The sequence below is a fragment of the Panthera leo genome, chromosome A1 (assembly GCF_018350215.1).
Source record: "Panthera leo isolate Ple1 chromosome A1, P.leo_Ple1_pat1.1, whole genome shotgun sequence".
Classification (NCBI taxonomy): domain Eukaryota; kingdom Metazoa; phylum Chordata; class Mammalia; order Carnivora; family Felidae; genus Panthera; species Panthera leo.
Window position 1 is genome coordinate 140,518,512 of NC_056679.1, and position 25,416 is coordinate 140,543,927.

At 38.9% G+C, this 25,416-nt stretch overlaps 1 protein-coding gene across 2 annotated transcripts in view; it reads left to right on the forward strand.

Annotated features, from left to right (window-relative positions):
- Positions 1-25,416, forward strand: part of IQGAP2 (IQ motif containing GTPase activating protein 2) — a 294,057-nt gene that overhangs the window by 151,638 nt on the left and 117,003 nt on the right. For both annotated transcript variants that reach the window (XM_042941451.1, XM_042941443.1), the window contains exons 4-8: positions 4,508-4,585; positions 7,926-8,002; positions 23,422-23,489; positions 23,909-24,022; positions 24,717-24,895. In XM_042941451.1, the coding sequence (XP_042797385.1) occupies positions 4,508-4,585; positions 7,926-8,002; positions 23,422-23,489; positions 23,909-24,022; positions 24,717-24,895 (516 nt within the window). The remainder of the gene's footprint in view (positions 1-4,507; positions 4,586-7,925; positions 8,003-23,421; positions 23,490-23,908; positions 24,023-24,716; positions 24,896-25,416) is intronic.

Below are 25,416 nucleotides of genomic sequence, written 5' to 3' on the forward strand. Positions count from 1 at the left end.
CTGCCATGTGGAGAAGAAATGGGAGGATGAGGGTGAGGCAGTCCGATGAGGGGATAATTCAGCCCAAGTGACTGGTAACAGTGGCCTGCACAGACGAGAATTAAATGGATGCAAGAGGGAAAACAACCTGCAAAGGTGGTAGAAATGGGTAGAGGGCAGCGAAGAGAGGATGTCTGGGTGGCCAGCCAGTGGGATGTGACCAAGGAGAGAGCGCCAGTTCTAAAGGGGTAGGGCGGTGAAGAGGCCAAGGCTTCCATGTTGGGCGCTTTAAAGATCAGTGGGTGTTCCCACGGTGGCTAGGATGGACGAGAGAAAGAGGAGGGGAGAAAGATGGGCATTCCTTGAGCTTGATGAGGTTCAAGGACAGAAAACAATATCTGTTCAAATACAACACTGATAGCTGTAGACTTATAATAGTTGTTGACTACTGAAGTGAGCCTTAGGTAGGAAATGCATATACAGTGGTTAGTAGTAGTAAGCCGTAGAATCAGAGTACTTCAGAGACTGGCTTCGTCACTAACTCTGCCTCTGTGAGCCTTGGTTTCCTCAGCTTTAAAGTGGTATTACAAATAATAGTCTGAACCTTTGTACAGATACTGTAAGGAAAAAAATGTGATCATCCATGCAAAGTACTTGTTACAGTGCCTGATAGAGAGTTCCTTCTCCATAAAATAAGCAAATCAAAATAATTGTTGGCTTTTAAGCAATCTCTTTGTTCTAAAGTGCTTTGATTCTCTTGTGTAAGAAGTTACCATCCAAAGAAGACTTAAATAATTCCTCATCTATTCCATTTAAGCTAGAATAACTTTATTTGCTGGTGAAATAGCTCAGCAGTAGAAAATCAGCATTTACTTTCTGATCCAGTATCTGGAAGAAATTAGGTGGATGGACACTAACAACCCTTTCCTAAATAGGACTATAGACCTGTCACCTAGTCTGATAGAAATATGTAGAATTGGTGAAAGAAAGTCGACAGGTGAAAGTGGTTATAATGGACTAAGATTATGTTGAGCCTAGGGGTGCCTGGGTGGCTCAATCAGTTAAGTGTCCGACTTCAGCTCAGGTCATGATCTCACAGTTGTGGGTTCAAGCCACATGTCGGGCTCTGCACTGGACCGTTCAGAGCCTGGAGCTTGCTTGGGATTCTGTGTCTCTCTCTTCTCTGTGCCTCTCCCTGGCTCACACTCTGTCTCTCTCTTTCTCTCTCTCTCTCTCTCTGAAAAATAAATTTAAAACATTAAAAAAAATTATTTAAAGAGTATTTTGAGCCTAAGTGTGTAGAAGACCATTTTTGTTCTAACTGAAGTAAATATAGTAACTTGAAGATGTTAATGCATGTTACTCACTGAACTTTGCTTCTTAAATATGTACCCATAGGATTCTGAAGTCAGCATTTTTTCAGATGTTTAAAATGGATAAAGGATTTGAGATCTGTCATTTTATTTACTGCAGAAATAGGATCAAGATAAGCACGCTTTCGTTCAGTGCCCCTTACATGAAGCACTAAACCTTTTTCTGATCTTAAGGTGAACAAAAGCTTTGCGTCTAGTCTTAGAGCGTATAATAACTATAATAAACTGATATTTATTGCCTTTTTGGTGTACTTCACAACTAACTGCTTTATGCATATTCTCATTTAATCTCCTCAGCTCAAAGAAGCATACTATACCCATCTTATGGCTGAGGAACCAAGGTTCAAAGAGATTTGTAACTTTCCTGAGGTTACCTAGCTAATAAGACCACTAAATGGATGGGGGTGTCTGTTTCCATGGTTTGGATTGTTGAAGCCCACCAGGTGAAGACCCCCTCCCCCCTGAAACCAAGTTTCAAACAAGGGGCAAATAAAATTAGGTTAATTTAACTTGTGGCAAGGAAAAAAAATGCGTACCTATGGGACTATGAGGAGGATAAAGTAGAGGCTTCGTGTAGATTTGGGCTTGTACTGGTGATGCTAATACAGATTTAGCGAAGCAAGGGCCAGTTACCTTTGAGGTGTTGTCAGGAAGCAGGATCAGTTTGGTGTTTTGGTAATTTTTATGTAGGAAGTGAAAAGATGGAATGAAGACTACATTGTCATCCATCAAAACAGTCGTTCCATCTTAGTTGGAATAGTGGGACATTGAGTTAATTTGTGGTGCCTAGGGCGCTCTTCTCTGTCTTTTTTGTTGTTGTTAGAGGGTGAAAGCGAGTGGGGGAGAGTGGGAGAAAATAGAATCTCAAGCAGGCTCCGTGTTTCATGCAGGGCCCAACACGGAACTCGCTCCCATGACCCTGGGATCATGACCTTGAACAGAAATCAAGAATCAGATGCCCAACCAGCTGAGCCACCCAGATGCCCCTCTCTTCTCTATCTTGATGTGATGATTGTGGATTTTTCCCATCTCCTCCCTCCATGGTCAGAGTGGCTGTGTCTGACAGTTGTTTGTGTTCTGCAAAAGGTGTTTGTGCTAAGTCACCCTCAGATTCTACCACCTGGCCCTTCACCCTCTAGGCTCCCTCTCTCTCCCCGACCTCCTCCCTCTTTCCCTCTCACCCCTCTTCCCTCTCCCTTTGCCTCTCCTGCCTCTGGTGATATCATAGTAAGTGCTGATTTTTTCCATCTAGAGAATAATCCCACCATCATGAGTTTCTATGCTCTAACATTGGGGAATGTTAGTAAAAGGAAGATTTTCAGATTAAGAGAGACTTCATCTTGAATCTCATTTCAACACACTTAATTTGATCTTAGGCAAATTAGTTCATCTTTTTGGTCCAGGTTTCCTCATCTCTAAAAACTGGGAAATGATAATCGCCTTGCAGAGTGTTTTGAAAATCAGAGATAATTTGATTTTTTTTATTTTTTATTTTTTTATTCTCAAGTTAGTTGACATACAGTATAGTCTGGGCTTCAGGAGTAGAACTCTGTGATTCATGGAAAATTAGAGATAATTTCATACAGTGCTTGGCACACCAGAGTCCAATCTCTGGCCACACAGAGTCCAATATGGCCACTATTAAAAAGGCATAAACATTTATCAAATGTTAATTTCACTTAGGCTTTGTAAAGTCTAACAGCAACAAAAATACTTTCTGTTATATAAATTATTTGACTGTAGAAAGTCACAGAAGATGGGAAGAGCCAGGCTTTGTGAATGTGATGATCGGCTGTTGAATATTACATGATGAAATTTGCTGTAATTACAGTTATTAAAATGGAAAATAAAATGCATAACATTATGCTACTCGTTTAACTAATTAAAAACACAAGGTAGTGTTAAAGCTCCCAACATTTCATTACCTGATAAAACTTCATTGGATACAGACAAGGATACCATAGTTATAGACTGGGCAGAAAAAAAAAAGAAAATGGTGGCCGATGAAGATTGTAAAGAAAAACGGAAGACCTAGAAAGCCTATTCTCATTGTGTGGGTAGAAAAAGTTCTTGTAAATCATTTCCACTGAAGGTTTACTTCTTACACAAGGCAAAGGTTAGGATTAACTTATAGGAGGAATACAGGTGCCTGGGTGGCTCAGTCATTTAAGTGTCCAACTCTCAATTTCAGCTCAGGTCATGATCTCACGTTTTGTGAGATCGAGCCTGCATCAGGCTCTGGGCTGATAGCATGGAGCCTGCTTGGGATTCTCTCTCTTACTTTCTGTCTCTACACCTCCCCTGCCCATACTGTCTCTCCCTTTCGCAAATAAATAAACGTTTTTAAATAATTGTAGGAGAAAGAGGGGCACCTGGGTGGCTCAGTTGGTTGGGCATCTGACTTCGGCTCAGGTCATGATCTCGCAGTTCACAAGTTCAAGCCCCGCGTTAGGCTCTGTGCTGCCAGCTCAGAGCCCGGAGCCTGTTTCAGATTCTGTGTCTTCCTCTCTCTCTGCCCCTCCCCTGCTCATGTTCTCTCTCTCTCTCTCTCGCTCTCTCTCTCTCAGAAATAAATAAACATTTTAAAAAATTTTTAAATAATTATAGGAGGAAGAGATACTACAATATACCTCTGAATTGTGGGATGGTTTTTGTTTTCATCTTTGTATTTTTGTGTGTTTTCCAGGTTTTCTACAGAAATCATATTTATGATTGGAAAAAATGTTTTGCCGAAACCAGAAACCAGGAAAAAAGACATTTAATCTTCTAAAAATCTCGTTTTTCTTGAAGTTGCTAGTTTTTTCAGCCGTGGTTGGCAAAATCTTGACACCGTGTGTGTGTATGTGTGCGTGCATGCTTGTGCACACGTGTCTCGTAAAACATCCTTAGGCATGTGCTAGGCATTAAATGGTCTTTGAGATTCTAGTTCAGAGTTACCTCAAATATGTGAATCGTGGAAATTGGAATGGTCTACTATAAACAGTGTTGCTGAGATAGCCTAGTATTCTTTATTGTGTCTCCAGTTACTTTATGATTTAATAACTATTTTAGGAGAAATACAATTGGAAAACATCCTGCTAATGAAATAAAGTTGTTACAAATGACTCACTTTTCACGTGGTCCCTTCTTCTCCTCTCTCCCCATCCTTGCATTAGAAATCCGGCCTCCATTTTCGACACACAGATAATACAGTCCAGTGGTTACGAGCAATGGAGTCTATTGGTCTACCCAAGGTAAGCCTGAAGTGGGAAGCCAAAAGGGGTCATTGCAAACTCCTCATTATGAAAAAGGACTTGGTATACTGGGGTATGTTAATGGAGCAGATGGCCTTATTGCCTCAGGCATGACAAATGTGAGGACTAAACAGAAATATGGAAAGGCCTATACAAAGTAATCTATGACAAGAACTCAGAATTAAGTGTGTATACAAATTGAGAGCAGCTAGGTGTAACTGTGTATAAATGAAACAAGGTCAGAACAAGCTTTACAGGTAGATAGTTGATTTAAAATAGTCACCTCCCTTTTTTGTGTTGCCATGTGTACTTTATATAATGTATTATCTTAGTCTAGATTGTATCTCTCTAAATTATCGCGATAAAGGTATTTTTAGAAAGTATTGTTATAAATCATATTATCACTTTAAATGTTAAAAGCTACTGGGTTACAGCCCTGACTCTTGAAATAGCTGTCCCAAATAAAATTCTGCAAATATTCAGAGCTTCTTAGATTGAAAGAGCAGGTGCCCTTAAGCCTGAGAGACAAATAGACAAGTAGAGGAAATGAGGAAATAATTACATTTGTTAGAAATTGTCGAGTTATTTCTTGAACTTGTTATTTTGAAATAATTATAGAACCACAGGAAGTTGCAAAAATAGTACATCTGTGTATATCCTTCGTTCAGCTTCCCCCATTGGTGACATCTAGTAACAATAGTAAGATAATAAATTCACATTGGTTAACTAGGCTACAGACTTTACTTCTTTTTCACCATTTTTAGATGCATTCAGGTGTGAGTGTGTTTCCATACTGTTTTCTTCCATGAATGTATTTGTGTGACTACCACAATTAAGATACAGATACCATGGAGGAGTGGGACTTGTCATTTCATTTCCCTAACTCTGTCCCCTGGCAACCACTCATCTGTTCTCCATCTCTATAGTTTGGTCATTTTAAGAATGTTAAAAATGGAGTCATAAGTAGGTAATCTTTGGAGATCAACTTTTTTAGTAAGCACGATGCTCTCCAGATCCATCAGGTTTTTGTATGTGTCGATAGTACACCCCTTTCTGTTGATTATACTGTATAGCTGTTTTACAGAAATGGTGTAGGAGTGGTCCCGCTTGAAGGCAAGGAGATAGGTTACTGATGTAAGACCTGTGTTGTTTTTGTTATTATTATTAGTCAAGGTTTAAATTCAAAACACCCACCACAACAAAAACAAGAGATTCCTTAATGCAAACTATGAATGCCTATTTTCAATATATCTGTGCTCATAACTGTTTTAGCTCAGCATATATTATCTCAGAATAGTCAATATTGATGTATTCTTTGATTTTTAATCAAATTACTTTCCCTTCTCCTAAAATGCTGTTCCCTTCTGGGCACCAGTTAGAATTCAGAATTCATAGTTCTAGATTGTCATTTAGCATGTACTAACTGGGTAGGTAAACAGATTAATAAAGAAATTCAAATCGGATTTTTGGTATGAGGCACCATTATTTAAGTTAGGATAATTTTGTTAGGTTTCATAGATTAGATTTAAACCTTTTCCAATTGTGTGTCTTAGACCAGGTTCTCCTTAATTTTAAGCCAAATAAGAGTTCCATGTAGCAGATTCTGTTTTAACACTGATTTTTATGAAGTGATTGCATACTCTCATTGCAAGAATGAGAGTCCAATAGTGTATTGGCTGATGTATTTGACTCCTTTTAATGCCTTCACTTATCAATACTCAGTGCCTCCTGTCTGCTCAGCACCATGCTACGTGCTGGGGATACAGTAATGAATAAAATGTTCTGGTGAGCTAAATAAATTGATCCCATCTTACTGTCAAAAGAAGACCAATTCATAAAGGTTTTCTAAAAGAGCTGAAACAGTATTTATATAAATATGTATTTCTATGTAGAAGATATAAAGAAATGTAAAAGGTTGTTTAAAGGAAAGGGAATGGGGAGTTGTGATGATCTTTTTCTGTAGTGGAACTTTCAACCTGGTCACGTTCTTCGGAATGGGGAATCCTCTTCTGGCTAACGCTTGAAAAGCAAATGTGTTAAAGGAAAGTTGAAAAGACCTTTGAAATTTCCTAGGCTACAGCCATTGCTTGAAGCCCTGAGTGGCTATACATTTGTGGCCAAGGAAACTTTGCTTCTTTAATTTCTCAGCTTTTTTCAGTGTCTCACAGAAAACTGCACTTGAGTGTCTAATGCTACCGTATGATACATGATTTAATTTTAGTTTTTCTGTCACCTTTTCTAAAATATTTACTGAAAGCCAGCAGTGCTAGTGTGCTTATCTTAATCTTAGAAGCCTCCAGCCTAATTATCCATTTTTTGGTGCTTAGGAACAGAGAAGTTTGATGCCCTATTGTGAAATCTGTTTCTTATCAAGCTTTTCGTTTCAAGCTTAAAAGTAGTGTCAATGTGTATTAAAAGCCTCAGTGTTCAAACTTAACGATTCAGTACTTCCATATTTAGGTGTGTATCCAAAAGAAGTAATCAGGCGTTCAGCAAATTCAGGGATGTTCATTGCAGTGACTTTTAATAGGGACAAATTGGGAGCCAAAAAAAGTTCAGCCATGGAGAACTGGCTAAATTATTGTTCAGAAACATGAAAGGTTCATACACATCCATTAAAAGGAATGTTCTTACAAAATGGATGGAAAATGGTCAAGCTCTACTAAGTGTGTCAAAATAGGCTAATAGTATTACAGTTTTGTTTTCACATGCATACATAAACATAAAAAATCAGAGAAACATACTAAAAGTCCCATACCGAAGAATATATACCAAAATGCTAATAGTAGTAACAATCTGGAAAGTGGGATTATAGCTAATGTTTCTTTCACCCTTGATAATACTCTCCAGATTCTATCTGGTAAAATATATTCCTTCAAGAAGAAAAAAATATCAGTGCGTATTGTGTGTGTGCATATTTGTTTACACAACTGTGTAGCTAGGTTTTTAGTGTTATAATAAAACGCTGTAAGATGGATACCCTTCTTAGGCTAGGGTACCTCTGGTCCCTCACCAGAATGACGCTGCTACAGAAAGCAGAGTCTGAATCAGCCCATTCCTCGTGGACTGAAGCTGCCCACCTAGCCCTGTGGGCGCAGCCTTCTTGGAGTAGCCACCTGAGAACCCGTCACTCTCCTGAGCCCACTAGGGGGCGTACTGTCCGACGAGACCAGGTGGAGCGCTGGGTTTGCCTGTAGAGTGAGAGGAACCAACATTTGAGAGGTTCCTCTAAATTTAAGTAAATACACTACAGCGAGGACAATCAAAGCATCATTTGAGAGATTTAAAATAACTATGAAAAGCAAAACATAATGAACACATTGTTTCTTTTATTTTCCAGATATTTTATCCAGAAACAACAGATGTTTATGACCGGAAAAACATACCAAGAATGATATATTGCATTCATGCATTGAGGTGAGGAAAAAATACAGCTAGAAGTCTAGGGAGTAGATTTAAATGGAACTGGGATTTCTATTTTAGAAGAGGGATCTTATTTAAGTAAAATAATCTGAAGAAATTTTTTTATTGGGTTGAGTTGTGAATTTGGCACAAAAATTTTTATTTTTTTTTTTAAGTTTATTTATTTATTTTGAGAGAGAGACAACACTGTTGGGGGAAGGTCAGAGATAGAGGAGACAGAATCCCAAGCAGTCTCCCCACTGCCAGCACAGAGCCTAGTGTGGGGCTCAAAGTCACCAACTGAGATTATGACCTGAGCTGAAACCAAGAGTTAGACACTTAACCCACTGAGCCACCCAGGTGTCCCAGCACAAAATATTTTAAATTGGCACAAAAATACAGTCCTTGAACTTGAAAAATACTTTTTCTAATTTTTAAAATCTAATCCAAAATAGAAAACCAGAAAATGAATTAAAGACCTATAAGTATACTGAGAAAATTTAAGTTGAAACTTCTAGGGAATCTCATAATATGTTACCACATTCTTGAGTTATGGTCTACTTTACAAATATAGCCAAAATACATCAAATGAGCAGCTTTAATGGTCATTACAATTTTGGTACTCTTAAATTATCGTTTAGCTTCAATTCTTACCATAGGCTGGTAAAGTCCAATATAAAGATAGTTTCTTTTGACCTTTGCTCAATAGAACTTGCACCATAAGGATAAAGAAGCAGCATAGGAGTTGATACAAATTTATCAAATCAAGATATATTCATTATTTTAAAGCAATTGTGTTACCTTATTTTTGGAATTGCTTAAATTCTGCTAGCTCACAGATGATTTTTTATCTTACTGGCCTGGAAGAAATGTTATCTTTAGATGGTAACAAAGATGATTCTAAAAACCCACTTTGTGGCTGTTGTCTTGCATACACACAGGTAATGGCTGGAAGACTTCATGTCTAATTAAATTTTAAATTTCTTTTAGAACATCTGCCTTGTGTTTATATCACTACAAGTCATTTTCCTGGCAGAGTCTTCTGCATAGAGGTTTATATTAACTTCTTCCTGGCTCTTTTCCTCTCCAAAGGAAAAGGTTTCTACAATAAGTCATTGCACTGCTGGCCTACTAGAAAAGAATTTTGATTATGTCATATAATTTGACTTTTCCCCCCTGATCAGTACTTGCAAGATTTCTTTGGAAGATGACAGCTGCCACAAATATAGACCAAATGTTAGGTGCCTTTTCCGTAATTTCTTTTTATTCTTGTAATTTAGAATCAGGGGTGGAAAAAACAATTCTCTGCCTGCCTCTTCATGTGTGGCTAGTATATCATTATGCCAGCCGTGTTTCTAAAAGCTTTTTGTGCACAAGTGCTTATTGTGAGGAATATTTTCAGATGTGTTGCCCAACATTCCTTGTCAAATATTTTTCATAGTTTAGAATGATTCTGTGACCTATGAAAGCTAGCTACCATTAGTTAATGTCATTATCATATCCACGCATCATAGTGCTAATCTCCAAATCTGTGGCATGCTCTTGGAGTATCTTGGACAAATTTAAATTGATTTCTTGAGGTGGACCCCTGGGGTGTTAATGTTAAGCTGCTTATGAAGAAATGGTGTGCTGAGTTCCTTCCTAGTGATGTCACTGTTCTTCCACAGAAATTATGTAGAACTGCACTGAGATTTACGAATGTGTTTGTGATAGTTTTAACAGTGGCTTCAACAGCTTGGTAAATAAAGAAAAAGCACCTTCTTATTCTTGCCATTTGTATGCAGATGTTGGTATAGTTTCTAGGATTATTTTCTCATTCAGGCAGTTACTTATCATGGAAGTCTCCATTACTGTTACTCATTCTCAGCAGATTCCTAATAAGCCTGTCAATCACCAGATCTGACCTTAAATAGGATCTTTAATGTTTGCCCAATAAATAGCATTCCCTGGGAGAATGCTATTCACTTTTCTCTGTCGTAAACTTACTGTACGGCTACTTCTTGGCATATGTCCAAAGTTGTTTTCTTTCTTTTTTTTTTTTTCTTGTTTTTTTATTTTTTAGTCTACAGTTTTTTCAAATGCTCAACTAACTGAGCCACCCCGGCACCCCTAGTCTACTGTTTTTTTATCAAAACATTTTTTCTGATTGGTTTAGGGTACAGTCACTCAAATGAGGCCAATATTCTCCTCTGTTGGGCAAGACACCTTTGGAAACCAGGTGGCAGAGCTCTTGAATAAGTACAATGGGTTTGCTCTCACTAGATAATTAGAAGTGATGCTGGAAATGAACAAACACATATCCAGCCATTATATCCTGGCTGGGGATACAGCAACATTCCTAGTGTACTGAATCGTCATTACTGGACAGGAAATTAGGCAGGTCAGAGGTTCTGAGTATATAGATCAGGAGCCAGGTGGAAAGATCCCCTGGGTACCCAGGCACTACCATCCCGCTGCCTCAGCCCATTGGGCCTGGTGTGATCTGCAAAGTTCTCTCTCAGCCCTGCCGACTTGTCTTTTGTTTCCTGTCTTCTTGATGTGGGCTTAAACTTCATTAAGATCCTCTGGGGTTTTGCCTTTGCTTCCTGTTTGTGTCTGCTTTCCTCTTTTCCTGCCTGGTCCTCACCTTTTTACTCGTATTTCTGACCTGGGTCTTGCTTGCTGCAGCTCATTGCTCCCTTTGTCTGCTTGGTGTTACCAAGCTGATGGGACAGTGAATGACAGCACAGCAGCCCCAGAGGAAATCCTCACCTACGTGATAGGTGACCTCATTCTTTTTTCAAAGAAATGTTTGTTATCTTTTTTCTTATTTAAAATAGAAAATTTAAATTCTCATCTTGGGAACAGTCGGAAAACTCAGAAAAAAATATCAAAGGAAAACTAGCTTTAAGTACCCATTATCAGGGCGTCAGGGTGAATCAGTTGGTTGAGTATCTGACTCTTGATTTCTGCTCAGGTCATGATCTCACGGTTGGTGGGTGTGAGCCCCGTATGGGGCTCTGTACCGACAGGGTGGAGCCTGCTTGGGATTCTCTTTCTCTCTCTCTCTCTCTCTCTCTCTCTGCCCCTCCCCCACACACTCTGTCTCTCAAAATAAATACATAAGCTTAAAAAAAAAAAAACCAGAGTACCCGTTATCACACCACCAAGTAAAAAACACTGTTTGTGACTCTCTTGGCATAATTGCACTTCAAATGTATACGTGGCATATTTTCCCTTTGTGGCTTCACTAGGAATGTATGAAAGTCTACAATGAAAAGAAACCAGTTTAAGAAGTGAGAGCCTTGCTAACAAGTTACTGCTAATGATTTTTTAGCCATCTGGGCTTTTATGCCTGGAGAAGAACACTTTTTACGTGTTGTTTATTGCTCAACTTATTAAACAACTGTTAAATGTGTAAACACTGGTTATAAAATTGAATTACTTTAAAAATTTTAGTAGAACTGATTTTTGGAATATGTCAAGTAACTTGAAGTGCAGATGAAAAACCCAGGTACATTATTACAGACTTACCCCACTTAAACCTATTCTGAAAGATCTACGTGGTAAGTTTCCCTAGTGTAATTATTTATACGCTAGTTTTGACTCATCCTAGGGCTATTATACATTGATCCATAGCCTGAGTTGACATAATTTTAAGGGCACCAGAAATAAAAGAACACCTTCAAACGTCCCCAGGTTACAGATATGATTTTGATCAGTCACTTGTCGGGCAACATATGGTACCAATTGGCTTCTTCCCCCGAGGTGAGTCAGACCCTGCCTACCAGGCATCAGGATAAACCTGACTGGTGAAATCAGTCTGACCTTTTAAATTTTCAGTATCAGGCTGAAATTTTTTTCATTTTCAGGTAGGTTTTTATTTTCAATCTGGTCCCCACCACTATCCCATCCCCCCTTACCCAGAAATGATTTACCACCTAAGTCTCACTTGGCCATGTTACATAACCCATTGTCCTGTCATAATGATGTATTGGCCAGATCTGTTAACATTATTAGAAGCTTATGTATGCCTTTGGAACATTTTCTTGAAATTAGTTGGGCATTCTAGAAGTTTCTCACCCATGAGATGAAGGGTTGACTCTACCTAATGTTCTTTGGGCCATTTGGCTAATTTATCATCTCAGATCATGTTTCTGGATCTTCTCTCTGCTTAACGATTGTGTGACTGTCACTGTCAGGCCCTCTTTTCACTCACTGTTATTGTCACAAACTGTGTTCTTCCGTCATTTCTTATCGTGGGTCACTTTCTTGGTTTTCTACCACACTCTGGCTTAGAGTTCTTGGTTTCTATTCTTGCGGTGTAAGTATAATGTAAATAATGTAAAAACAAGTACATATCTCTACCCTGTAGGCAGATGTAGAAAAAAACAAAGCACCTGTATTTTAATAACACTTCCCACTTTGCTGAAATCAATGCACATAATTATGCATGTCTTACTTTATCAATTTGTATTGCATTTTGCTTTCGTACAATTTGTACCATTCTTTTTTGATTGTTGTTTTGAACTCCTGGCCTTTCACAGACTTAACTGGGTTAGTATCTTAATTTTTTTTAAGTTTATTTATTTATTTTGAGAGAGAGAATGCAAGTGGGGGAGGAGCAGAGAGGCAAGGAATCCCAAGCAGGCTTCATGCTGTCAGCACAAAGCCCAACGCGGTGCTCAAACCCACAAACCATAAGATCATGACCTGAGCCGACATCAGATGCTTAACTGACTGAGCCACCCAGACGCCCCTATAGGTTCTATTTTGATGGACCAGACTGATTTCACCTTGGTCAGTGGAAACTCTTTGGGGCCAGCCCCTTTATCCTTGTAGCCCTGGCCCTGACATTTTTGGAAATATCCTTGCTTTGTGGTTACAACAGGATGTTCCAGTGCTATCATGATTATTTCTGCTTTAAGACCTGAAATCAACTACCCTCCAAGGAATCCCTTGCAAGCCATCTGTTCATAATGATTTTTCTCATTCGATAGATTAGGGTTCTGGATTCTGCTTTTCTTACTGTATAAAGTTTCCTGGGCCGTTAAGACCCTGACAACAATAAGCTAAAGAAAGATCTGCCCACCTCCCCTCTATGTCATGGTTAATGATCCTGCTGTGATGATGTCATGACTGTCCCAGCGGTCATGTTTTCACATTCAGTGATGGTGCCAAAGCAGCACACATTTGTGAGAATGGCTGTGGCGACCCCACTTCTGATGAAGCAGTTGTCCCGAGTGTCCTGAGCACTTAGTGAAGTAGGGCTCCTCTGCAGCCTTTCCACAGCCCGGTGGCTGCCTTGCTTACCAGGTTGATATTGTGTCTGGTCCTCAGGGGTTAATGTAGAACTTTGCTTGTCTTATACTCTATACCTGAAGGACCCTTGACCTTTCAAAAAAAAAAACAAAAAACAGTTGATGGCTCATACCAGATCAACTGATAGACAACATGCTTGCATTTATCAATAGGCTTCCTAGAAATTGTTCCTTAACCCAAAGGGCGGGCTCTAATTCTGTGTTCTCAGAAGGGATGTGCGGAGATGGCAGTATGTGGGATGAAGATGAGGATGGTTACACCTCACGTAGCTTTCAGATCACTTCTTGTTCAGAATTCTCCCCCCACACTTTCCCCCTCCTATCCTGAATTAGTATCATGGCTCTGCCTTTTTGTCCTGCTAAACTCTAAACTCTTTGAGGCTGTGAATCATGCCAATCATGCCGTCACCTAACACAGCACATAAACACCACTGATCCCAAATTTACGTCTCTGGCGTACATATATTTTTAACTTTTTAGTTGGGTTAACTGAACTGATTTCCCTATGGTAAGGCTGCCTCAGGATCTTTTTTATTTTTAATTGAATATTAGAACACTGGATTTTGACAGGGTACTGGCAGTGATGTATGTGACAAAGATGGGAAAATAATTTGGTTCTGTAGAAAAAAATGATTTCAAACATGGAGCCAGTGAGGGAAAATAGTAAAAGATTCTTAGTGTCGAAAATGGGGAAACTGATGTGATGAGTTATTAATGTGCTGTTATTAGGTTGCTTATTATTCATTTGTTAATAAAGGACACACTTATTTAACAAGGATCATAGTGATAATAAAACAAATAATTTTATGCCTGGCACTTTAAAAAAATTTTTTTTTAACATTTATTCAGTTTGAGAGACAGAGGTTGAGTGTGAGCAGGGGAGGGGCACAGAGATGGGGAGACGCAGAATCCGAAGCAGGCTCCAGGCTCTGAGCTGTCAGCACAGAGCCCGACATGGGGGCTTGAACTCACAAACATGACCTGAGCTAAAGTTGGATGCTTAACCAACTGATGCCTGGCACTATTCAAAGTACTTTTTAACAGGTGCAGTCTCACTTAATCCTCACAGCACACCTGTGTGGTACAGGCTGTTAATAATCCCATTTTATAACCAAGTCATTGGAGGTACAGAGAGCCTGAGGTCACACAGCTAGTATATGGCAGAGTTGGAATTCAAAACCAGGCTGTGTGACACCAGATCCTGGGTTGTTACTGGCTCAGTCGTAGCAGAAGGGAGTCAGGTATTTCCACACTCCTAAGAAAATTCTAACAACAGCATCCAACTTGAACGTAAGCACAGGCCTCTAGGCTGTTAATTTGAAGAAGTTTTAAAATGAGAAATCTAGGAACCTCAGAACTGGAAAGACCTTGAGAAGTTATTTTAGTCCCGATGCTTCTTTCACAGATGAGGGGGCCAAAAGCATGGGCTAGGTGACTTGCTCAGAGCCACACATCTAGGTGGCGCCAGTCTTGGGACCGCGATCCGGGTCTTAGGATTCCAGTCCCGTGGTCTTCGTGGTCAGCCTGACACTTGGACTGACAGCCATTCATCTCACATCCTACAGCATAAAGTGAGCTGCCGACGATTTGATCCAGAAAAGCTGAAGCAAATTCAGTCCCTGCCTTCCGAGTGTGCAGTTCATTGCTATGGCACCTTTTAATGTGTATATTGAAAGTAGTAGGATAAACCCTGATAGATTTTTTTTTGTTTTTACTTTATTGCTTCCTGTGCTTGAACGGGTATTATTAACACAAATGGGAGCACATGGACCAGTGGTGCTTTACCTACCTCAGGACAACCTCTCTGAAACTTGCCTCTCTAAGCAATACAAGTGTGCTTTCCCTTTGGCGTGATAAGAGACTCCTTATTTCACACCACGTGCTTTCGTATCTGGGGGAAGCAAAGCTTTGGTGATATTAATTCCTTGGCTTCCTTTGGAACCCTCTTAGCCCTTTGTGTTGACTGTTAGGCATGAAAGGTGCTTAAAAAGTTGTGTTGAAGAACTCCAAGAAATTGGTGTCTTGTTTTTTTTTTTTTTATATTGGACAGGCGGGTTTTTTAAATTATTGCTTCAAGATCAAGACTCTGTATTTCCTATATGCCTCAGGTAATGAATGGTCTCATTTGAATTTAAATGCTTGGGAAGGAGAGGGGTGCTCTTGTAGGTTCTTTTCAGCACTGGAATAGTGGATAAGTACAGAATAAACTGCCCTTTTGAGTAATCCTCTTAGAAGCGCCTCCCACGCAGAAATTCATTATCAGTCTCCCATACCGTGACAAGTAGCATTTTTTTAAGAGCTAATAATTTAAAGTTCAACATTGGAAGCAATAATTGTTGAAAATTGAAGCCAAGTTAAAAAAAAATGCATTAACATTTAGACATTTCTGGCGAATGTATGTACTATATGCAAATGAGATTTCTAACTGATCCATACTAATTTGAGAAAATCTGTTATTTGAAATAACTTTAAAAGTGAAGGTTCTTTGATTCAGAAGGTAACTTCTTAGCACCACCTTGTGGTAAGTTTTAGTTAAACCAGGATGTTTGCTTATTTGAGGTTTGTATTAAGTATTACAACGTATAATGGAGAAGTAGAAAGTATCATTGAAATAATTCGCCTAATTTCTTCAGTCCCACAGGGGAAAATTAGCACTTTTGTTTAGTATAATAGTTACAATTTCTATTACCAACAAACCTGTATTTTTTTAAAATTTCTTTTTTTTTTTTAACATTTATTTGAGAGACAGCATGAGCAGGGGAGGGTCAGACAGAGAAGGAGACACAGAATCTGAAGCAGGATCCAGGCTCTGAGCTGTCAGCACAGAGCCTGACGCAGGGCTCGAACCCACAAACTGTGAGATCATGAACTGAACTAAAGTTGGATGCTCAACCGACTGAGCCACCCAGGCGCCTCATCAACAAACCTGTGTTTTGTGGAAGCTTAAACACCTTTATTTTAGGAAGAGTGTGGTAGAGAAAATATTTTTTACATGGTAGATATTCCATGCATAGTGATTAAATGAATGGATAGACGAAGGAAATAATGTGAAAACAGTTGTGTCAAGGTCACTGAGCACAACTCTCCTCCTCCCTTTCCAAAACTGACATGAAATTACTAAAGTAGTAATTAAAAAAAAAAATTACTGGGGCGCCTGGGTGGCTTGGTTGGTTAAGTGTCCGACTTCAGCTCAGGTCATGATCTCACAGTCTGTGAGTTTGAGCCCAGCATCAGGCTCTGTGCTGACAGCTCAGAGCCTGGAGCCTGTTTCAGATTCTGTGTCTCCCTCTCTCTCTGTCCCTCCCCTGTTCATGCTCTGTCTCTCTCTGTCTCAAAAATAAATAAACGTTAAAAAAAAATTTTTTTTTAATTACTTGCAATAAGAAAGAATGCCATCCACTGGCCAGAAAGACAGGACTGGATTGACTGAGAAACAAGACAGAAGAACCCAGCACACAAATCACAGGATGCAGCAGAGCTGGGAGCTGTCCTGGGGCTTGCTCCAAGGAAGCAGGAAAAAGAGAGCTCCAAAATCAGTGTTGTTGAATGTGGACCCACTGACTTGATCCTTCCTGGCAGCAGTAAGTGCAGATGCTGATGGCAGTGTAGCATGCCAGTCCCCAAGATAGCTAATGACCCCAAGAAAGCCCCTAAGATAGCTAATGACCCCATGAAAGCACAGGGAGCCCCGATGTAAGAAGGCAGGACATGGGGCACCCTTGTGGTGTCAGCCCTGTGTTCCCACGCAGTCTCCCTAAGGCTGGCTCCTGTCAGGGGATCCTGTGGTCAACAATGGCAGAAAGTGAGTCTCAAGCCTCTAGATGAGCCCCAAATCACGAAATGCCAGACCTTTGAGGGAAACCAACACTCCGAAAGTGGCATTAGATTGAAGAAGAAGAAGCGACACCCAAGGAGAAAATGAAAATAGTAAACCATGTGCTATTTATAATTTATTCACCTTACCTACTTAACATATACTTACTGAACACTTATGCTTAAGTAGAACAAAAACAAAAGTAAAATTAAGAAAGAGGAAAATTGGATACAGATGAAATTAGGAAAACTAATCAAATGTATAGTTGCCTAAATTTTCACTATGTAACATGAAAATGAAAGGATGGATCTAAAATTTTAGATGATCCACTTGTTGGGATGAGCACTGGGTGTTGTACGTAAGCGATGAATCATGGGAATCTACCCCTGAAACTGAGAGCACACTGTATATATTCCATGTTAGCTCACTTGACAATAAATTATATTTTTAAAATAATAATAAAATAAAATTCTAGATTATCCCAACATTGCATATGTGGGGAAATAGAAGTGCCAATATATCAAGGATAATAGATATTCATTAGCTTAGTTTTTGATTAAGAATGTTAACTTTGGGGCTCCTGGGTGGCTCCGTTGGTTAAGTGTCCGACTCTTGGTTTTGGCTCAGGTCATGATCTCACCGTTTCGTGAGTTCGAGCTCCACATCAGGCTCCAAGCTGACAGCACGGAGTCTGCTTGGGATTTTCTGTCTCCCTCCCTCTGCCCCTCCCCGACTTGTGCTATCTCTCTCTCTCAAAATAAATAAATAAACTTAAGAAAATTAAAAAAAAAAAAAAAGAATGTTAACTTTGAGGTATATTCAAACTTTAGCAGAGTATTTATACAAGTATTATGCCTTAAAAAACAACACTTAAGAGGAACACCTGGCTGGCTCATTCAGTGAATCGTGCAACTCTTGGTCTTGGAGTTGTGAGTTCTAGCATCACGTTGGGTGTGGAGATTACTTAAAAATAAAATCTTAAAAAAAAAAACTTTAAACACTTAATTACAGATATAAAATGGGTTCTTAGAAGACATTTTATGTGTGTCTCCTACTTAAATTTTACTGTCACATTTTCAGTTTCTCATACTAAATTATTTTTATAGTTTTTTGTAAATTAGGTCATGTATATTTTTAAATTGAGTCGTAAAAAGAGAAGAGGAAAATGCAAATTAGGTACTAACTGAAGAGATACAATTTTTTTTATCATTTCTTAATGTGTGGCTTGATTTTATTTTCCTAAAATTCTTTTGAAGCTTTTCCATTCCTATCTGTTTAGTTCTGTTTATTTTTTTGTGTTTTTTTTGAAAATTTTTTAAAAAAATATAATTTATTGTCAAATTGGTGTCCCAATTCTGTTTCATTTTGTAGTACCTGTTACCACAGAGGAACAGTTGAAGACGGTGACATTTCATTTGTTCTGCATGATATGGTCTTCGTTCTAACAGGAATAGTTGTCCCATGTAATAATGAGTTGAGAAGTGGTTCATAAAATATTACGGTTTTGAAAATGTCAGCCGACTAATTTTAATTCTAATGACTTGTTTGGCGTGAGCCTTCGGTAATGAAGTCTGTAGAGGCTGTGTAAATAGTTTTTTATCCCTGATAATCTCTAAAGACCTTGAATTTAAACTAAGGGATGTATCCTGTCTTTCTAGCTTTGAATTATGAATACATAATTCCTATTTTAATTTGACGAATGTTCAGAGTCTAATATGTTTTCCACCTGTGGATACAAATATCATATTGGAAGTCAATAGTAAAATTAGTTACCATGTTTAAAATGTCATTTGTTCTTTGTTCTTTGATACTGGTTTTGAGGGAAAGTGGGTATCAAAGAAAGGTAAACTCTCCCAAAAAAAAAACACTTAAAATTCAAAATGTCATTAATGGGCATTCCTGGGAAAAAAGGGCCATGGAACCATATGTGTTTGGAAAAATGTTTACCCTCAACAACTAACAAAAGAGAATGCAGACTTAACATTTTTTGGCTCTCAGATTTGCTAGATTTTCATGGATAGTATTCTGTGGCGATAAGCGAAGCAAGAAAATGGCATTCTCTTGGATAGGTGGTGGAGTAAGGTCCCAGTCATCAGTGGGTTCTTAGGTTCAGCTAAGTGTCCATTCTCTTAACTGCTATAAGCCACATCTGGCCCTAGTTGCTCAGAAGGATAGAGAAGCCCGAAAACTAGTCTGCTGGCACAACAAGTCTTTGCTCTTCAGTGGGAGACGTCGTGACACTCCACACAGTTAACCACAGAGCCATCTGCAGGCTGTTGTCTTTTGTAGGCTAGGTAACAGCTTAGGTGCTAAGGAGTGAGACTTCCCTTGGTGGGCGCAGGAGCCTTCTTGGCATAGGACCTTAGCCCCAGGAGCCAATGTCTATTTTAACACCTTCCAATGGGCTTCCCAGTTCCCTACAAGGAGTATGCAAGTTAGCAGTCCCCAAACTCAGGAACACCTAAACATATTCCTTCAAGTAACGGGAACCTGATGGCTCAGTGTGTTGAGCATCCTACTCTTGATTCCTGCTCAGGTCCAGTGGTCCCAGGGTCATGGCATTGAGCCCCACGTTGGGGGCTCATGAGCATGGAGCTTGCTTTGGATTCTATCTCTCCCTCTGTCCCTCCCCCCACTCATGCTCTTTCTGTAAAATAAAAAAATAAAAATAAATTTAATATAATTCCTTCAAGTCAAGATGCAGTTTATGAATGAGGTGTTTTGGCCTCAGCAATTATGCTTACTAATATGCTTATCAGGTTCCTAGGGGAACAGAGCTATAAAGTTAAAAGTTAGATTCCTGTCAGGAAACAATAGATGTTGCCAAGGATGCAGAGAAAGGGAGACCCTTTTGCATTGCTGGTAGGAATGCAAACTGGTGCAGCCACTCTGGAAAACAAACAGGTTCCTCAAAAAAATTAAGAATAGAACTACCCTGTGACCCAGAAATTGCACTACTAGGTATTTATCCAAAGATACAAAACATGCCGATTTAAAGGGGCACATGCTCCCCATTGTTTATAGCAGCACTATCAACAATAGCCACATAATGAAAAGAGCCCAAATGTCCATCAACTGATGAATGGATAAAGAAGATATGGGTGTGTGTGTGTGTGTGTGTGTGTGTGTGTGTGTGTGTGTGTGTAATGACATATATATAAATAATGGAATATTACTCCATGATCAAAAAGAAAATCTTGCCATTTGCAACAACATGGGTGGAACTGGAGGGTATTATAATAAGTGAAACAAGTCTGTCAGAGAAAGACAAATATCATATGATTTCACTCATATGGAATTTAAGACACAAAACACATGAAAATAGAGGAAGGAAAGGAAAAATAAGATAAAAACAGAGGGAGACAAACCATAAGAGACTCTTAAATATAGACAACAAACTGAGGGTTGCTAGAGGGGTTTGGGGTGCGGGGATGGGCTAAGTGGGTGATGGGCATTAAGGAGGGCACTTGTTGGGATGAGTGCTTGTGTAAGTGATGAATCCCTAAATTCTATTCCTGAAATCATTATTATACCGTATGTTAACTAACTTGGATTTAAATTAAAAAAAAAAAAAAAACACCATGAAAGAAGTCAGATTCTTTCACGGAGGGAATGGTGTTTTGTTAACTTTTACTCACAAAGAATGAGTATCATCTCTTTTTAGAACACAATTCGACAATATGTATTGAAAGCTTTGAAAGCTTTGATTGTGTGTCTTTCAAGGTGGCAGTTTTGTTTTTAGGGATTTATTGTAACAAGATACATACACAAATATGTATCTGTATATAGGTAGGTTTCCTGTAGCATTATTTGGGGTTTTAAGTTTTTAAATGTTTTTTTAATTTTTTTTTAATTTACACTTATTTATTTTTGAGAGACAGAATGAGACAGAGTATGAGCAGAGGAGGGGGAGAGAGGAGACACAGAATCCGAGGCAGGCTCCAGGCTCTGAGCAAGCATTCAGCACAGAGCCTGAAGTGGAGCTCAAACCCACGAACTGTCAGATCATGACCTGAGCCGAAGTCAGACACTTAAACGACTGAGCCACCCAGGCGCCCCAAGTTTTTTAATGTTTTTGTTTGTTTAAATTTTTTTAACATTTATTTTATTACTGAGAAACAGAGACAGAGCATGAGCAGGGGAGGGGCAGAGAGAGGAGGAGACACAGAATCCGAAGCAGGCTCCAGGCTCTGAGCTGTCAGCACAGAGCCCGACACAGGGCTCGAACTCACAGACCGCAAGATCATGACCTGAGCTGAAGTCAGACGCTTAAACGACTGAGCCACCCAGGCACCCCAAGTTTTTTAATGTTTTTATTTTATTTTTGAGAGGGAGAGTGTGAGCCAGGGAGGAGCAGAGAGAGGGGGAGATACAGAATCTGAAGCAGGCTCCAGGGTCTGAGCTGTCAGCAAAGAGCCCGATGCGGGCCTCAAACCCACGAACCGCGAGATCATGACCTGAGCCAAAGTCAGACGCTTAACCGACTGAGCCACGCAGGCACCCCTCCTGCAACATTATTTGTAATGGTGAATAATTAACATCTAAATGGTCAGCAGTTTGATAGGTAAAATACAGTACCTTCATATAATGAATACTATGTGAGTTTATGGGTAGATATTTCCAGAAATAGCATTAAAAGTGTTTATGTCAAAATATTTAGTGTTTAACTTTGGATGATGCTTTTCTGTATAATTTTTTTTTAACATGAATCACTAATTTTTAATGTGGACTATGTGTTATTTTTTCAAAAGATCGTTTTGTACAGAAATGACCAAAGAGGATACCTGGGTAGCTCAATCAGTTGAGCATCCAACTTTGGCTTAGGTCATGATCTCATGGTTCATGAGTTCGAGCCCCACATCAGACTTGCTGCTGTCAGTGCAGAGCCCGCTTTGGATCCTCTGCCCGCCTGTCTCTGCCACTCCCTCACTTGTGCATGCGTACGTGTGCTCTTTCACAAAAATAAACATTAAAAAGAAAAAAAAGAAATGACCAGAGAAAATTGAAATGCATACTCCTTAAATTGAATATTCATTCATTTTAAGAGTTTGTCTTAATACCATTTAAAAAGGCTTAATCTTGAACTTCTTTAATGAAGTTTTATGTATTTTATAATCTCAGGTATATCTCACATCAGCATCTGACATGATAATCTTGAAATATTTCAAGCCAATGAAATCATTTTCAATTCATTTTCTCTTATGTTATTGTGTAAGTTCTAACTTCTAGTTAAAAATCTCATAAATTACAAACCTATCATCATTATATATCATCATATATCATATATCATTATTATATATCATCATCATCATATATCATAACTGATAATAAAGTGAATACAGATTTTTTTTTTAGTTCACTGATAGGATTAATCTTTGGGGCTGAGGAGGTTAGAATCAATATGGAACAGAAACTGTGCCTCAGTGATTGGAAAAAGCCACATGACCATATATTTTCATGTTTGGCAAAATTGAGATGCTAGCCCTCAGCAACTTTTGTCAAATTATGGGTAGGTTAGTGGGTGCCATCCTTACTTAAGGGGTTTGAAATACACACATACATATGCACACAGAAAGTTTATTCTCCATCTTCCACTTAGTAGTATGCCCATATCGTGATTTGTCATTAACATCTCCCCAGCTGCTAATAGTCTTGCTACTGTATTTGTTTCAGAAAATGTAAAACAAATTATTTCCTCAAATGTTACTTAAAGGAATATTGAAAAGGAAATTAAAATTTGAGCTGTACTTTCAAAAAAATAAGAATCCTACAAGGAATATCCAAGGAAATGTTTGGGTTTATTACCTACGATTTTATATCAGTCATGTTTCTTATTCTCCCTACAAATGGATGGTAGAGAGTTAGTTGATCCTACAGAAATGCCATGGGACTTTGGGACTTAGACTACGGTTATAGTCCCCGTCGACCAAGGACTATGTTACCTCAGCTGGTCCATCTATAAAATGAATGAATTAGATGAGATCATCTCTTAGGTCTTTCTCAACTAAAGAAGCCCTAAAGATTGAAGTAATTTTGGGGGTGCCTGGGGGGCTCAGTTGGTTAAGCATCCTTCAGCTCAGGTCATGATCTCCTGGTTCATGAGTTCAAGCCTCACATCGGTCTCTGTGCTGACAGCTGGGACCCTGGAGCCTGCTTCGGATTCTCTGTCTCCCTCTCTCTCTCTGCCCCTCCCTGCTAATGCTGTTTCTCTTTCTCTCTCAAAAATAAACATTAAAAAAAATTTTTTAAAGATTGAAGTAATTTGTAACTCTGAGATTTATATGATGAAGTTTCTCATAATTTTACGTTCTGTCTTCCAGTTTATACCTGTTCAAACTAGGGATAGCCCCCCAAATCCAGGATTTGTTGGGCAAAGTCGACTTCACAGGTACTCTTCTTTATCTTTACGATTTTTACGTGGTTGTTTACTAAGAAAATGAATCTATATTTTTTTTCCTTTTGACATCATCGAATCCCTTTTTCTTCTGTACTGATCAGAGGAGAAAACATTATCTTGTTTGTCTTTGACCAGTTTTCCTTTTCCCCACATTTGTGAAACGAGAAACTGAGGTTGACTCCTTCCTTCCTAAGGTTCTTGTTCGGAAATGTCCCACCTTCTTGATAAAGACATTTTTTTTTCCTTTCTTTTTGTTTTTAAATAATGGCGTCGTGGTTTTGATTTTCTTTATTTAGAAAAATAAGCCTTGAATTTTGGGGAGAGAGACCTGGGGGATGAAGACATTTCTTGACATGAATACACTCATTCCTACCTCCATCTTGATGTTGTTTGTTGTTGGTTTTTTTCAGAGGAGGAAATTAGTAATATGAGAAAGGAGCTGGACAAATATGGAATACAGATGCCATCTTTCAGCAAAATAGGTGGTATTCTGGCTAATGAACTGTCAGTGGATGAAGCTGCTTGTGAGTCTCCTGAAATCAGAACTTGCTGTTGACCTGGGATTCACCTATACTTTATTCGTTGATTTTGGTTACAAGAAATAGAATGTTTAGAAAATACCTTCAGCCCCCTTTTGAAGTTTTTATTATATGTATTGTAGATGGTTGAGCACATGAAAATATAAGCATGGGATTGATTTAGTCTTTAAACATCTACTTGTGCAGTTTGAATTAAAACGTTTTAGAAATATCTTTATTCTCCAAAATATTTCTTTGTTTTCTATGTCCTGTCCTGGCCCTTTGCTTTCTTCGGTAGAGTACATTGCTACAGTTGTCTTTTAGCGTTGCAAGTTAAATTACAGATACCATTTGGAAACAACCTGATACTTTAAAAGTGTCCATGTGACCCTTCAAACCCCTAGTGGTTGACATAGTGTTTGGTTCATTTGAGGCTTTCAGTGCAGGTTGAGTAAATTAATACAGATTACATGGTAGATGCTTAGGAGACAGGACCCAAGATAGATGAGCAGGTGAAGAGGTCGTCGGAGGGGCTCTCTGGGAAGTGTCTAGGGTCTCTTCTTTTGCCCTTGTTACTGGAAGCCAGAGAAGAAAGTAAAAGAAAAGTAAATTAAAACAAAGCAAACTGCTTACATTATGTGGTGTCATTATAGCTGTCCATGTTGTCTTTCCTGATAAAAATCTTTTTTTCTCTTTTCAGTGCACGCTGCAGTTATAGCCATTAATGAAGCTATTGAAAAAGGAATAGCAGAGCAAACCATCATAACGCTAAGAAACCCAAATGCAGTTTTAACTTTAATAGATGACAACCTTGCACAGGAGTATCAGAAGGAACTCTGGGAAGCCAAAAAGAGAAAAGAGGAAAATGCAAGACTGAAGGTATTTAATTAGATTCCTAGTACTATGGCTATGAGCATAAAAAAGCCTTATCGTTAAAAGTGACATTTTTAAATCAACTGGCTGTGGTCTCTGTAGCCATAGGCCGTTGGTTTGGGTGAAATGTAAGGGTAAGAGAAGACTATGCACTATGTAAAAAAAAAAAGAGGTTTCCTTTTATGATGATTCTTCCAAGTTGCAAGGATTAAAGGTCATGTCGTAAATTTTTACTACTTTCCTGGGAAGTGTAGATACAGTAGCTAAACATCTTCCCTCGTGAGGCATCACCTGCAGACCTTGTATTAGCCAGGATACCTTTAGATTCATTAGTAGAGAGTAATGATTCATTGCGGTGAAGTTGAGAGATGCTGTTTTTAAATTCACTCTCCTCGTTTTCTCCCATTAGTTCACCCTCATATTTTGCCTTGCGTCCTCTGCAAGGCAGCCTGATCCTGACTTGACCCAACGTGTCTTACATGACTGTGGACTTTGTGTACACGTAGAGCTTCCATTTCCTGGCCACC